Source organism: Borostomias antarcticus (assembly GCF_949987555.1).
Source record: "Borostomias antarcticus genome assembly, chromosome: 11".
NCBI classification, from domain to species: domain Eukaryota; kingdom Metazoa; phylum Chordata; class Actinopteri; order Stomiiformes; family Stomiidae; genus Borostomias; species Borostomias antarcticus.
Genome location: NC_140244.1, coordinates 17,263,072 through 17,279,524, shown reverse-complemented (window position 1 = coordinate 17,279,524; position 16,453 = coordinate 17,263,072). Strand labels below are relative to the sequence as shown.

The window sequence follows — 16,453 nt, the reverse complement described above, 5'->3', positions numbered from 1 at the left end:
TTCTTGCTGTGAGGCAACAGTACTAAGTACTGCACCATGCCGCATGTGAGCGATTTTAGGGTTCAGGACACTTCGGCACAATGCTGGGAGCTGGGATCAAACCAGCCGGCCGCTCTACTTCCTGAGCTACGTGCAAACTATTATATATAATACCGTGACTATAATACCTTCATGGTGTTGAAGGTAGGCTGCAACACTGTCAACAGTGTCCAAGGTTCATATCAAACCATTCAGGGAAACCAGGCTGGAATAATTGTGTCAATTTCCCCTTATCTTGCAGAATTCCTCATTATACTTGAATTCGATTGTATCTTTTCTTCTCTTTGGAAATATATTGACAACATGGCATGTGCAAAATATAGTTGGAGCTGACTAGTGTCATTTTATAATAATATAATAAAATAGTTCTTTGGAAACTGCGGACGAGACAGGGAAGTGACGTCATTTATAAACACCCCCTGCGCCGCCTATCTTCCGTTCAAGTAGCGAGCAGTGAAATAGCTTCTGGTTCGCATAAACACATCACTGGTCTTGAATTTCGAGGCGGTCCGTTGTGGTTCTGAAGGTAAGAAATTGTCAAATGGATATGCTGGTAGTAGACATACCGACGAACATGTAGTTTGATTCATTGTCAGGCTCCGGGAGGCCTTGTTTACGTCTCGATCCCCGCGGTAGCGAGAGGCGGCGGCTCCGGGATGGCTAACGTAACGTTAGCTAGCTAGCTTCTTCTGGTGGCATGGTGAACAAAAGCCAGATGTTTTTCTAACTATCACTACCTAGTAACAGTACCCAGCAAGACTCTGTGTGTTTTGGACACTTACAAAGTTAACTCTAAATCTGGCACCCAGTGCTTCGGGATTTGTGTAACTTGCTCGCTAGCTGTAGCTAGCTACGCGTGAATGTGCTCATGCCAATTCAGCCGGGCGAAATTGGCTAGATAGCTAGCTCCTACTACCGCTATTACTAGCTCGCGTTAGTAGTAGCTAAGCTAACTGGCATATCCAGGTCCATCCTGGAAGAGCTTCGTTTTGTAGCTAGCTGGCTAATTAGCTAACTTAGAGAACCGAACCGTCATAACGTTAGTGCGTTTTGTACTCTTCCCCTCCCCCGCTCAATTAGCTGTAGCTAGCTATTTTGCATTGTCCCACTCCCAACCCCCTAGCTGTGTAGTGTGTGATATTATATATGTCACCTAGTTCCAGTGCCTATTTTTAGCTTGGGTGGAATTCGAACGAGCGTCTGGCGCCGGCAACCGCGGACCGAGGCCAGGTCGATTTTGCAAGTCACATTAAAACCTCCGCCAACCACTCATCCAGACCCAACGTTTTGTGTTTTGGTATCCATATGTCAAACCATTGAAAATTAGAGCGTTGCTCTAGATATCCAGACAATAATATGAGTAAACTGGTGCTTAGCCGTTGCTTAAACGGCAACTGAGAGTATTCGGCTAATCCTGGCTAGCTAACGTTAACTGTGTGTTTAATATCCGGTTTCATCACTGCCTGGCCTTGCAGTCACGTGGCCTGTCCTAGTGTCCAGCCGTCTGGTCTGAGTGGTAAAACGGCGTCACGTAATCCGTTAAACCGCGGCGTTAAGCGTATGTGCGTGTTTGTGTCTCATACACGTGTGCTGTCGTTGGTCTCTGGCAACTACAGCCCAGAAGGTTCTGGTGTGGGGTGGGGGCTGGGCTGCCTAATCCCAGTTTACCAGAGTTAAATCTAGAGACAGCGGTCTGGTTCAGGCCAGGGACTGACAGTTGGTAGTACAGTTCCACTGGGACTGGCCTCCACTTGATGGAGGTGTGATCCGTGACCCCGTGAGCGGTGATGCAGAGAGGGCTGAACATCACACCTGGCTGGACTGGCCATCTGCTGTCCCTGAGAGTGACCTGCTGGTGTGCATCCCAGCACCCCCCCCTCTAACTCCCCCCAAACACAGAGTAGCATAATTCTGTTTTTTGTTTCTCTCCTTTCTTCCTCTCTGTCTCTCTCCAGATCTTTATTCTGCTCTCAGACCATCCCCACCCAGGCTTTCCTGATGAGTGACGGGGAGTGTGACTTCTTCTGCTTCTTCCGCTGCTGCTGAGCGCGCTCGCCCCGCGCGCCAGATCGCTCCCCAGGAAGCGTAGTCCGTGGAGGAAGGGGAGGCGGCCGTAGCCAATCAGAGCGAGGCGGGGAATGTCCGTGGACATGAACAGCCAGGCGTCCGACAGCAACGAGGAAGACCTGGGGGTGAACTCGGAGGAGGAGGACGAGGATGACGGAGGGGAGGAGGAGGACCAGGGCGACATAGCAGACTACTACGACGGCGTGGCCGGCGACGTGGAGCAGCAGGGGGCAGACTCTTTCGACCCGGAGGAGTACCAGTTCACCTGTCTGACCTACAGGGAGAGCCAGAAGGTCCTCATTGAGGAGGTCAACAACGTGGCTGCAACCCTCAAGGTGGGGGTTGAGTTTGGGGGCGGTATGGCGGGTGAATGGAATGGTGTGTGTGATTGAGGGAGGTAGGATGAGGGAACAGAAGCAGGTGTGTGGGGGTGTTGAGTATGCGGTGTTCAGAAGATCTGCCACCCACTGGCCTCTGGAAGCAGCGTTGGCTCGTGCCCTGGAGCCTGTTTAGTGTCGGCAGGCTGAGAACCAGGAAGTCAGTGCTGCATCCTGGGAGGGGGGGGTATTGGCACCTTCAGCCCAAACTCATTCTGCGTTCCACTTGCCTGGGAAATCGGAATTAGGAATTTTATTTCTGGAACATCCGAGTTCAACGAGTTCCAGAAACATCAAGGCCCGATCTTAGTTAGCAATACCAGTTCTAGACAAGTTAGCATTGCCAATTGATAACGACGCAGTGTGCACATTTCTGCCGGGGAACTTGGAAAGTCTGAGTTCCTGAGGCAACCGGAAGGCACCATAACACCACCACCCCATCAACCCTGTATCTTCAGCACAAACTCTCTGTGTGTGTGTGTGTGTGTGTGTGTGTGCACGCGCGCCGCGTCTCATCTCACTCGGCTGACCTGTCCTGTGGGAGGAGCTGTCAGGTCATCACAGCAGCGCCAGATAACAGAGCTGGAAGGAGGAGCAGGGAGGATAAGATGGCTTCATTTCTTCACTGATGGCTCCCTGGGCGTTTTTTTGCACCGAGGTGTTAGAGATGCCGCTTCGATGCTTATCTCTCACTCTCTCTCCTTCTCCCCTTTCTCTCTCTCTCTCTCTCTCCGTGTTTTTATCTCTGGCTCTCTAGGTCTTACCCGCTGTAGCCAAACTGGTCCTGGTGCATTTTCACTGGCAGGTGTCACAAATACTGGACAGGTAAATGCACACACACCACGCACATACACACACACACACATAGACACAGATATACACACACACAGACATACGGACACGCGCAGACATACACACGCGCACACACACACACACAGACATGCACACAGACACACAGACATACACACACACACAGACATACACACAGACATGCACACACACACAGACACACACAGACATACACACGCACACACACAGACATACACACACACATGCATACATACACACGCACATAGACACACACACACACACACAGACATACACACAGACACACACACACACGTGATGTAAAACACATTGTCTTCACCATGGTTTCATCCACTCATTGAAACAGACACACAAACACAATCCTGCTCCTGTCGCTGGGTAGATGTTGCATCAGTCTGGTTCTGACCCAGCTCTGGTTCTGTCCCGCAGGTACAAGTCCAACTCTTCTCTGTTGATGTCTGAGGCTCAGGTCCAGCCCAGTAGTACCTGCAGATCTGTCCCTGTGAGTACTGACTGCTTGTGTATCCTGACCTGTGCATGCTGTGTGTGTGTGGTGTAACAACGCTGACCTCCCTAGACACCCAAGACACTGTGTGTGTGCGCAAGCGCGTGTGTGTGTGCGCGCTTGGTGTAACTACATACTCTGTCCTCCCCAGACACCCCAGTCGTGTGTGTGTGTGTGCGCGCATGCGTGTGTGCGGTGCAACAACATGCTCTATCCTCCCCAGGCACATCAGTCCTTTGTGTGTGTGCGCGTGTGTGCGCAAGCGTGTGGTGTAACAACGTTGTGTGAGTTTGTGAATGTGCGTGTGTGAGTGTGCGTGTGTGTGTGTGGTGTAATAACATGCTCTGTCCTCCCCAGACCCCTCAGTCTCTCCAGTGTGGGGTGTGTCTGCAGCTGGTCCGGAGGGACGCCCTGCTAGCGCTGCCCTGCCAGCACTCTTTCTGCAAAGCATGCTGGGAGCAGCATTGCACTGTACACGTCAAAGATGGGATCGGAGTGGGTGAGTATACAGGCAGCTAGGATGGTGTGTGTCCGTCCTTCCTTCCTTCCTTCCTTGTTGGAATGTGAGGTAATGCCTTGATTGAGTTACTGACTGACTATCATCTATCCAACACTCACGAAACACTGATGTTTGTGTAACTGTGTGCGTGCGTGTGTGTGTGTGTGTGTGTGTGTGTGTCTCTCCAGGTATCTCTTGTATGGCTCAGGACTGTTCTCTCCAGATGCCCGAGGACTCTGTCCTGCCCCTGCTGCCCGGAGAGGAGCTGAAGGACAAATACAGACGCTACCTCTTCAGAGACTACGTCGAGGTGCGTGGAGGAGACTGGTGACGGCCTGCGTAGCCAGCCAGCCAGCGGCGTTAATCAATTAAAACCTTTATTGCCCCAGAGGGGAATTTGTTTAGCACACGTCAAGCATACATAAAACATTAAAATGTATGCCCATCGCCAACACCGCGATGTCACCAACCACCATCATCGTTGGTGACATTGCGGTGTTGGTGATGGGCGTATATTTTCATTGTTAATCATCATTTTCATTGTTAATCATTCGTGTTTTACTACAGAAGTCCTCACCCCGGTCCCGTGGTCGGCCAGGGCTCTTAAAAAGCAGCGCAGAGCACTAGATGTTTGTTCAGAGGACAGTTCATGCTCCAGGTTTGGGCTGGAGAGCCTGTAGTTGAACTGTGTATCTGAAGTAGCAAATAGTAGCGCCTTCTGTGTCTTCCTCCCCCCCCCCCCCACCTCTCCGCCTCGCTCCCTTCCTCTCTCGCGCTGCCCCTATCTCCTTCCCACGCCCCCCCCCCCCCTGCAGAGCCACTTCCAGCTGCAGCTGTGTCCGGGGGCCGACTGTCCCATCGTCATCCAGGTGCAGGAGCCCCGGGCCCGCAGGGTTCAGTGCAGCCGCTGCAGCGAAGTCTTCTGGTGAGACACACACACTCTGTCACACATACACACACTCACACACACACTCTGTCCCACACACACACACACACACACACACACACTGTCCCACACACACACTCACACACACTCTGTCCCACAAACACACACTCTGTCCCACGCGCACGCACACACACACACACACACTCTGTCCCACACACACACACACACACTGTCCCACACACACACACACACACACTCTGTCCCACACACACACACACACACACTCTGTCCCCCACACACACACACACACTCCCACACACTCACACACCCCCGTCTGACAGGCTGGTTTCTCCTCTCCCTCAGTTTTAAATGTCGTCAGATGTACCACGCCCCCACAGACTGTGGCACCATCCGCAAATGGCTGACCAAGTGTGCCGACGACTCAGAGACGGCCAACTACATCAGCGCACACACTAAAGATGTGAGTTTGACCCACAGACGGACAGACAGACAGACTGTTTTTCTGGTAAACTCCTACATGTGATTAGTTACTCAGTGACTGACATCTGTGAACAGCTTTCTCCATCGCCATTTCTGTCCATTACTGAACGCTACTGAACGCTACAGTCAAACTTCAGTTCTGAATGCTACAGTCAAACTTCTGTCCTTCACCCTGCCACAGGACCAGAGCAACAACGGCAGCGGCGGTAAAATACTATTACAACGCACAACCACTAGGGGCAGTAGAGCACTGCTATAGGGGCAGTCAACTGCTACAGTGTATAAGGCTACTAGGCTTCTCTGACAATCTGGTTGCCATTGCTTATAATGTGGCTACGTTTTCAGTTTGACTGGTCTGAATTGCAAACTGTTTTTTTGGATTAGCTACAGCAGAGGCAGTAGCCTACATGGAATTGATTATTTGAGGGGCTATCATTTTACCAACTGATCATTCATTAGATTCAATCCCGGAAACTCTGAAATCCCTCATTTTCAACCCCTATTTTCAACGATGCAGTCAGAGTAACGACATTAAATATACAGTCAATGAATGGCACTAAACCAGCGAGGACTATTTCATTTCAACCCATATTTACCAATGCATGATACATTTATTCATTTCAAGGCACACACAAATACGGTTGCGCAAGTGGCACAATCGTTAGTGCAGCAGACTTGCATAAAGCATAACATACGACATAACTAAAGGCTTGCGGGTTCAACTCCCCATCCTGCTGTGTGAGGGTAGTATCTTTTAGAATTCTATTAAATCGTTAAGAAGGAAAGACGTATTTTCTGTTATTTGTATTATTTTATTATTAATAATTAAGTTCCATCAAAGCTAGAATCGTAACCTAGAGAGCCAATCATTAATTTACTACCATCAAAATAACCCTGAAATGTCAGAGACCAATGTAATTCCAAAAAGTAATTTATTAGTTTCAATGCATGTTTTGCTTATTGAAATAATTATATTTCAAAAGTCAAAAATCAATCCTATCAGAAAAATACAGGCCCCATCTTTTCACAGTGAAAGTCATTCAGCCTAGCTGAGGAGAGCCAGGTGACGCGAGGCTACATTCAGATAAGCCTGACAGACACAAGGGGAAGTCTGGTACGAGAGGCTGAGGAATACAATGACCACATCCACCATCTCCAGACAGGGATACCCAAACTCATGGCGGCTAGTGGTGGCGATACGGGCCACTAGGCGTCCTACTCACTGCCTGTTCGGCTACACGCTGCATGACTTCAGTAGGATATGCCTATTTCTTGTCAGATGGCGCATGCATCTGTGGACACTATTCTGTAAAACTGAAAGAATAGAATTACATTCAGCATTCATTGGAGGAGCACATTGTTAGGTTTGTTATTAAAAACATGCTGATCATGCCGGTTGATTTACCTCAGACCGAGAGTTTAGTGAACTTTTTTATTCCGGGCATAGCCACGGTTGATGAACATGATAGCCTATTATATAGCCTATAACAATAATCACACCATTGGTCAATTACATAGCCTACAGTGTATCTATAGACCCTCGCAGCCCCAGAGACCGAAAGGCCATTCATTCATTCATTCATTCATTCATTCATTCATTCATTCAGTCAGATACATGTAGGCTACATCAATATTGGTTAATGTCTGAGTGTATCTAGGACCCTCACCAACCCCAGTGACCGAACCACGTTCATACCCTACGTTTATAAGCTTTTAAAATACAATGTGAATTGGACAATAACACACAGATATATTACATTAGTCATTTAGCAGACGCTTTTATCCAAAGCGACTAACAATAATTGCATTTAACTAGGAAGAGCCAATGTACTACTACTTGCCAGAACTCACAAGTGCCTCTTCTCTCTAAAACAAGTGACTAAGAGCATAATCTAGTGCTGAAGGCAAAGTGCAAGAATAACAATCTAAAGTACAGTGCAATATAATACAATAAGTGCTTAGGCGGGAGGATTGTTGTAGTACTTCTTGAAGAGATGAGTTTTGAGCCTGCGACGAAAAATGGGCAGCGACTCTGCTGTCCTGACATCAGTGGGCAGTTCATTCCACCACTGCGGGGCCAGGACAGAGAAGAGCCGTGACCGTGTCGATCGACCGCAGGAGCCTCGGAGTGTAGGGTTTGACCATGGCCTGGAGGTAGGAGGGGGCTGTTCCTTTCATTGCCATTTAATTTCACTGTAGGTTAGCGCCAGAGTTTTAAACTGGATGCGAGCCGCTACAGGGAGCCAGTGTAAGGAACGGAGGAGGAAGTTGTGTGGGAGAATTTGGGGTGCTTGAACACCAGGCGAGCAGCAGATGATGGCAAAGACATTGTTTAAGTGGATTGTCGATTATTAGCTATATGAGCCATTGCGAACTGACTCGTGTCAATAGATTGCATCTACAAAACCACCTCTCATTTCTACACTTAAATTATATTTTTGTCAATTAGAACAGATTCCCGCAGATTATGAAAGCACATCTTTTGTTTTATTAGGCGCGATCAAGGCTGTTTTTCCAGCGGGGGTAGCTGATTAACGTTAGCTGGAAACAGCGCTGACCAGCAGGCCAGAATATTTAGCTACATTTCAGTCGATGGCGTCTACAAAACGTCTCTTGTTTCTATGGGTCAGAAAAAAAGAGGAAGGGATTTGCTACAGTAGCCCTGGAACTTCTCAGTTCCACTTCAATAATAATTTGTTGCCTTCGTCTTTCTTATAGACAATGTCAATATTAGGGCTGTATATCATCTTGGATTTCGCGATACGATACGCATCACGATACACAGGTCACGATTCGATACGTATCACGATACAGAGGTCACGCGATACAATACGATACGATACGTATTGCGATACACACATCATTTACTGAAAGATTTTAAGTGTTCAAGACTGAAAACTGAATGGCTCAAATGCACTATATAGATAACTCAAACTCAATGACTGGACAGAGAGCTAGCTAATAAATATTTTACATTTGATATCCATGCTTTTTAAACTGTCAACATTGTAGTATTTATGGTTTTTCAAAATTATTTATATGTATTCTTTTTTAACTTAATATTGTAGAATATGCTTTTTAAACTGGATTTAAAAAAAATAAAAAATAAAAAAAAAACTATTTTTTTTTTTTTTTTTTTTTTTTTTTTTTACAGCGCCCGGCTGTATCGATACTCCGGGCTGAAAGATCGATACAGTATCGCGAGACTACGTACCGCGATGCATCGTTGTATCGATACAATCCTACAGCCCTAGTCAATATACACAATACGATGTACAATATACACAATATAATACCAAGAATATACTAGTTTAAAATATAGGCAGTTACTGCCAGACGAATTGAGTTTGCTTGCTAAGCGACGGAGGGGGTCTGGAGCGGTCCGAACGCTCCTCTAAAACTTCGCTGCCGCTGTCGTTGTTGCTCTGACCGCGCGCTGGAGGGAAGTATTGAAGTTTGGTTGACTCTATGTTCTTCCTGACAGTGTCCGAAGTGCAATATCTGCATTGAGAAGAATGGAGGATGCAACCACATGGTGAGTGTGACTTGCGCAGTATGAACATTTATATCAGGATTATAGTGACCAAAATGATGGCTGTGATCAGTGTCATCGTGGTATTGTTAAAATGTGCTGAAAATGTTCAGAAAGTACTGATAGACCCACTGAAATCATTTCACCAAGTTCTGTATTGAAAAGTGTTTCCCCTTTCACAGCCATTTTCTTTCTGTGCATTTTGCAGAAAGTGGGGCCATCTTTGATAGGATATCGCCACTAATTTCCAGAATCGATTTGATTCGATTCAATATCAGTTTTGTTAGGGATATTTCAGTTACAATGACAATTTAGCTTGAATACGAAAGAGACTGTGAGGCTGTGAATTGTACAATGAGCACCTGGTGCGTTATAAAAAATAAATTATTGATGTTTACATTACGCATTAACCCCCAAAGCAGTTATATTAATATTACTTTTTAACATACTTTTTATTTAACATGACCAACACACAGCAGTCAACACAATATAGTGCAAGTCGCGCAACTCTAGTCAGTGAGAGCAGTCTGGAGAATTGGGCGCTGATTTTATTTTGTACTTTTCCAATGAAGCAATGCCAGGCGTCTTGCCAGCAGAGTTAGAGAAGCTGAGAAGTCAGATTGGTAAACAGGCAGTGGGGGTGTCTATTGGAAGGACACAGCAGCAGTAGGAGAGGAGTTGTTCCAGTTATTGGAGCGCTGTTAGTGGTGCTGCCACACAGCTGCTCTGTGCAGCTGACTGACTGACTGACCGCTTCCTCCTGTGTGTTTCAGCAATGCTCCAAGTGCAAACACGGTCAGTACCAGCGCAGCGCCGTCTGGCTGCTTCTCATCAGCGCCTCCCAATGAAAAACCTTTCCTGTCCTGCTATGTTTCATTTGTGGTTTTTACTTTGAAGTTGTCATCATCCTGTGTGTGTGTGTGTGTGTGTGTGCGTCCGTGTGTGTGCGCCTTTGTGTGTGTGCGTGCGCCCGTGTGTGTGTGCCCATGTGTGCATGCTCGTGTCTGTGTGTGTGTGTGTGTGTGTGCGTGTGTGTGTGTGTGTGTGCGCGTGTGTGTAGACTTCTGCTGGATGTGTCTGGGGGACTGGAAGACCCACGGCAGTGAGTACTATGAGTGCAGTCGTTACAAAGAGAACCCCGACATCGTCAACCAGAGTCAGCAGGCACAGGCCAGAGAGGCCCTCAAGAAATACCTCTTCTACTTCGAGAGGGTGAGAATGATGCACACACACCACCCAGTACGCCATTGAAGGGCTTACATGACGCACCACCCAGTACGCCATGGAAGTGCTTACGTCACTTCTGCTGAATGTAAACAAAAGTGGGAGACCTTGAGTGTTCTATTATCCAAAAACAAGATGGAGATTTGGCTGATTAAATGTAAATAAATATGGATCAGTTGTCATTTTTTGCAACTTAACTTGACCATAGCAATGAAAGTAGTCCACCTTTTAACCGTTAATAAGTTACAGCAACCACTCTTATCTAGCAATAGTTTTGTCTCCAAAAACTCATTTATTTTAATATTTAGTGGAAGCGATGTGTGCTCTTTGACTGGGCAGGCAAGGGGAGCGGAGAGAAGCTAAGCAAATTTCAAGGAATTTCATTAATCGATAACTGTTAACCTTAACAAACAATAGTCGATTAATTGATAAGAACGTCCCACGCTGGACTGCGCTTTGCTCGCTTCATATTTGTGTCTTCTGCTGTGTTGTTGAAATTTCCCAGCCTCCCAATTATCCTTCACTACATGGCGTGGCGCCCTCATGTGCGGTCAGACCCTAAATCATGATTACATTTCACGCAACTCCCGTTGATAACGTTCGCAAAAAAAAAAAAAACTCCATTCCATTTACAATCAATTAATCGAGTCACCAAATCTTACTCGAGTAAATTCTTATCAGCAATTAATCGATAGTCGATTAACTGTTAAAGCCTCTGGAAACTTGGCTTGAAATAGTAAAAATGCATATATGATATCAAATATTAGTGTCTCTTTAAGCATCCACAAAAATCTGAGTTAAAATAAACGTTCAGAACCCTCCGAAAAAAGTGTTCAAAAATGGCTCATTTTGCTCTAGACCATTTCTCAGGAATGTGTGGGCGTGTCAGATCAGGATTTGATTGAAATTTTGATCCGCCAATGACCAACAATCTAATCAAAACTAGCAACGCACTATGCACAGCAACTAAAAGTCCAGCCGTATATGTTTGAGCCGTCAGGTACTCAATTCTCAGAGGATGCAGAAATACAGTAGAAGCCCTGCCATCTCCAAATAATTAATTTTAATCGATCACTGAATGGTGATGCTTTTCTATCCATTAGTAGAATTGGTTAGCCACAGCTAGTTCTAACCATACTAGCTAGCGCTAACGCTACTAGCAGCTACAAAGCACTGAGTTGGCAAGCTAACAATGTTAGATTTATTTAGAAAAAGGTGAGGTTAACAATAAACGTGGAACATTTACTTAAACTTTATCATTAGCAAGTAACTTACATGATCGATCTCGGCTCTGGGCAACGGGGAGAGGCTGAAGTGGAGGGAGAGAGGGTACTGCTCCAGCTACAAGACACAGCCGTTGTGCAAAACCCATGGCTTTCTGGCAGAATTTAATGAATGAGCGCAGCATATGAAGGTATGTTTCTGGACTGCTCCACCACAGCTCACCAAAAACGCAGTCCACTGTTTCTCTAAATCCAACACAGTTGGAAAACTAAAGAATGACTTGTTGTCATCTCACCGATGAGCACCCAGGGACAGCACAAACAATCATGATGGTGCACAGGGTGGGGAGATGGAGGATAGATAAAAATGGATACCGGTAGATGGATAGATAAAAAAATAGACAAAGATACTAGACTGGATCAAATATGTTAGCTAACTGCAAATTTGCTGTCGAGGCAGATATAGCGGGGAGGTAGGACTTACTAACGTGCATTTTTTAATGATTGGATCTCGGATATAATGACGTCACATTAAACAAATTAAACAACACCCATTTCAAACCCACTGTCAGGAATGTTACAAAAACTTAAATGAGAATATTTCGAATTTTGATAGAAAGTAATTTTAATACTTTTACATGTTGTTTATTATGTACATAATACACTAAATTACATAGTTAGAAGACTTTTGTGGATTTGAGTTTCCAGAGGCTTTAACATCCCTAGAACACACGCCTAAAAATACAGGGCTAAGGTACTAACTGTGTGTGTTTTTCCACAGTGGGAGAACCACAACAAGAGTCTCCAGCTAGAGGCCCAGACGTACCAGCGCATCCAGGAGAAGATCCAGGAGAGGGTGATGAACAACCTGGGCACCTGGATAGACTGGCAGTACATGCAGAATGCCGCCAAGCTGCTGGCCAAGGTAGTGGTGGGATCAGCTAGCCGTGTGTCTGTAGTGGTGGGATCAGCTAGCCGTGTGTCTGTAGTGGTGGGATCAGCTAGCCGTGTGTCTGTAGTGGTGGGATCAGCTAGCCGTGTGTCCGTAGTGGTGGGATCAGCTAGCCGTGTGTCCGTAGTGGGGAACCCCAAGGTAGTGGTGGGATCAGCTAGCCGTGTGTCCGTAGTGGTGGGATCAGCTAGCAGTGTGTCCGTAGTGGGGAACCCCAAGGTAGTGGTGGGATCAGCTAGCCGTGTGTCCGTAGTGGTGGGATCAGCTAGCCGTGTGTCCGTAGTGGGGAACCCCAAGGTTGAGCTGGGACTAGGGGGGCCTGGGGATGACTGATTTGATAGGACGTTGACTGAGACTAGTGAGTAACTGGATAACCAGACTGTACATGCAGAACGCTGCCACGCACGGAGACTGGGTCGGATCTGGACTGGGTCGGATCTGGACTGGGTGGGATCTGGACTGGGTGGGATCTGGACTGGGTGGGATCTGGACTGGGTAGGATCTGGACGGGGTAGGATCTGGACTGGGTAGGATCTGGACTGGGTAGGATCTGGACTGGGTAGTATCTGGACGGGGTAGTATCTGGACGGGGTAGTATCTGGACGGGGTAGTATCTGGACGGTGGGATCTGGACTGGGTGGGATCTGGACTGGGTGGGATCTGGACTGGGTGGGATCTGGACTGGGTGGGTCTGTGGTGTCGTGGTCTAAGCATCAGGTTCTGGTGCAGCTGCCCACCGGGGATTGGGGTCGCACCCTGGTCTCGGCAGATCCAAATATGTCCAGACCCCACAGGGGAGGGGCATATCGGACCGCCACGCCCCACGGGGGTTAGTTTAATTTCGCCGCAAGGATCCGCTGCTCTATTGGACAATAGGTTGGGTGTGATCGGCTACCAAATTGGGTGAAAAATGGGATAAATTCAGAGGTAAATAAAGAAAGACAGGACTAGGACTGGGCTTACTGCTGGCAGTGGGACCAGGCTAGGGGGACTTTCTAGTGTCAGCTATTGCATGTAGATCTCCACCAGCTCACCCAGCCTCTTAGGCCCTGATCCGTCATGTCTGTCACTCTCACCCGTAGTGTCGCTACACCCTGCAGTACACCTACCCCTACGCCTACTACATGGAGTCTGGGCCTCGCAAGAAACTGGTGAGACCGCCGCACCGTGTGTGTGTGTCAGAACTGTTTGTATGTCAGTCACTGTAAGGTCTACAGCTAGTTAAGTATTAGTCAAGTGTGTAGTGAATTATACCCTAAAAGGGGACCATACTGTCAGTAACGCACCAATGTTTCGCTGTGGTTGTGGTGGCGTCAAATTAAACTGACCGTACGGACCATCCTTGGCAGTGTTCTACAATGTTTTATGCTGTTCTGTGTTCCACCGTGTGTTCTAAAGTGTGTTCTGCTGTGTTGCAGTGTTCTAGCGTGTTGTAATGTCTTTCTGTCACCACTGCTGCTGCTCTGTGACACATTGGAACGTTACTGACCGTAAATAATACTAAAAAGTGTCATGTACTGTATGATGTACATTGTACTGTAAAGTATACTGTGTAGTATATTGTGAAATACAGCGCTGTATCTTGTAAAATCAATCAATCAATCAAACCTTTATTTAACCAGAAATTTAAAAACCCATTGAGGTCGAGGTCTCTTTTTCAAGGGTGATCTGGCCAGGAAGGCTGAGCACAATTCACATCCTACATACATGACTTACAAACATACCAGCTTAACCAGCTCTGTGGTAGAGTGTCCGCCCAGAAACTGGGAGGTTCTTCAATCCCCGGCCGGGTCATACCAAAGACTATTAAAATGGGACCCATTGCCTCCCTGCTTGGCACTCAGCATCAAGGGTTGGAATTGGGGGGTTTGATCACCAAATGATTCCTGAGCGCGGCACCGCTGCTGCTCACCGCTCCTCCAGGGGATGGGTCAAATGCAGAGAACTAATTTCACACACTCAGGTGTGTGACAATCAGTAGGACTTTAACCTTTTAACCTTTACCAACCACCCGAACAACTATATAAAATGCAGACATAATAAAACCATAACAAAATGTTACTTTAGAGAAGCCCAGGGGACAGAAAGACAGTGCTACACATCAAAGTATAATAAAGTACATGTATATTATACTTTACAATACACTTGACTGTATGCCGTAAAATGTAACCTTCAGTTAAGAATCATATACTGCAAAGTGTATAGTGACGTTCATGGTAAAGGATTCCGAATGTATCTAAGGTGTGTTGTGAGTGGAGTGTCCAGTAGTGGTACGGTGATGTGATGATGCACTGCTGTGTCCAGTTTGAGTACCAGCAGGCCCAGCTGGAGGCAGAGATTGAGAACCTCTCGTGGAAGGTGGAGCGCGTCGACAGCTACGAGAGGGGCGTGGGCGAGGTGGAGCTCAGCGCCAACGACAGAGGGGTGAGGGCCAGGGGCACGGAGGAGGTCTGGGACTGGGGAACAAACGGGACCCACTTGTAGATGATGGGGTGTTCATCCCAATAACGTTTCTCTCTCTCGGTCCCTCCAGGATCTGGAGAACCAGATGCACATCGCTGAGCAGCGAAGACGCACTCTGCTGAAGGACTTCCATGACACCTGAGAGCCCCTCCCACTGCCAAGCACCAGCATATCCCTCCATCCCTCCTTCCGTCTCTCCTTCCGTCTCTCCTTCCATCCCTCCTTCCATCACTCCTTCCATCTCTCCTTCCATCCCTCCTTCCATCCCTCCTCCACTGATCCACAGATCCTTCATCCCTCTCCCTCCATCCCTCACTCCCTCTTCTCTCTCTCTCTCTTTCTCTATCTGGCTGCTGCAGGGTCAGAATGGCACGATTGTATCCATCCCCTCCCTCCCTGCTTCCTCTTCCTACCTCCCTGCTTCCTCTTCCTCCCCCATTTTCATCTTTTGGCTACAGAACACCTCATTTATACACACTACACACCAACCAATGAGAGCATGCGCGCGCGCGCACACACACACACCTTGCACAACATCGTACACACAAACATTCTCAAACACTCCTCAGCAAAAAGACATGAACTATGACCCTTGGAAAAAAGACTAACTCTGAAACTGCCTTCCTCCTCACTGTCCCTCTGTCCATCCCTTCCATTTTTTGTTTTTCTTTCTTCTCACATTGTTCACTTTTTTTTCTGGAAAATGGCTGTTGATAGATCGTTTAAAAAAACTGAAAAAAGAAAAAGAAAAATTGCTGTAATTTTCAACGGTTGTACATTAATACAGAAATAGAGTTACTGAGAGAAAGTTTTTAAACCAGACCTCGTCTCTTGGGTGTTGATTTTCTCACTCTCTCACACACTCTCTCTCCCTCACACTCTCTCTCACTCTCTCAATCCCACTCACTCGCTCACACACACACAGCGAGCCTAATGTGGATATTATTGCTTGTGTTAGTGTTTGTTTGCCTCTACTGATTCAAGTTGCTCTTTACACAGATCTAATGCTTAATACACAATCCATGTAATCCATTATGTAATGTATGGTTCTGATGACCAGTGCATCACCGAAGTAGGCCAAATCTGGCAATGTTGTCATTTCAACACAGCTTTGAGCATGCGGGGTAGTGGCACATCTACCACATATTGGGGTCAGCCTGCACGGTCCAAATATAGTCAGACATGTTGTGCCATAGATATTATTAACTGCCCTAGTGTCCTCTGTCCTTTTAAGTGTGACACGTTGCCCCCCTGTACCCCGGGTGATACCCGAGCAAGGCGCCCTCTAGTGGCCAAAGTGTTTTCCCACTACGTAACGGAAGTGATTTACCGTCCCGACGGGGAAAGAGGCTGTCAG

The 16,453-nt window shown here is 47.1% G+C and overlaps 1 protein-coding gene across 1 annotated transcript; it reads left to right on the top strand.

Moving 5' to 3' along the window:
* The first annotated feature begins 465 nt into the window (after positions 1-465).
* Positions 466-15,968, top strand: arih2 (ariadne homolog 2). The gene is made up of 15 exons (XM_084445793.1): positions 466-565; positions 1,995-2,441; positions 3,241-3,308; positions 3,741-3,813; positions 4,174-4,315; positions 4,504-4,625; positions 5,131-5,240; positions 5,565-5,682; positions 9,187-9,237; positions 10,008-10,029; positions 10,295-10,446; positions 12,463-12,606; positions 13,716-13,784; positions 14,938-15,057; positions 15,167-15,968. The coding sequence occupies exons 2-15, from the start codon at positions 2,178-2,180 to the stop codon at positions 15,236-15,238; spliced, it is 1,527 nt and encodes a 508-aa protein (XP_084301919.1). The 5' UTR covers positions 466-565; positions 1,995-2,177; the 3' UTR covers positions 15,239-15,968.
* The last annotated feature ends 485 nt before the right edge of the window (positions 15,969-16,453 follow it).

Excerpts from the sequence above, each read along its gene's own strand:
- arih2 (XM_084445793.1), top strand. The coding sequence starts at position 2,178 with ATGTCCGTGGACATGAACAGCCAGGCGTCCGACAGCAACGAGGAAGAC. Across the intron at positions 5,241-5,564 it reads CGCTGCAGCGAAGTCTTCTG|TTTTAAATGTCGTCAGATGT; the intron begins GTGAGACACACA and ends CCTCTCCCTCAG. Across the intron at positions 10,447-12,462 it reads ACCTCTTCTACTTCGAGAGG|TGGGAGAACCACAACAAGAG; the intron begins GTGAGAATGATG and ends GTTTTTCCACAG.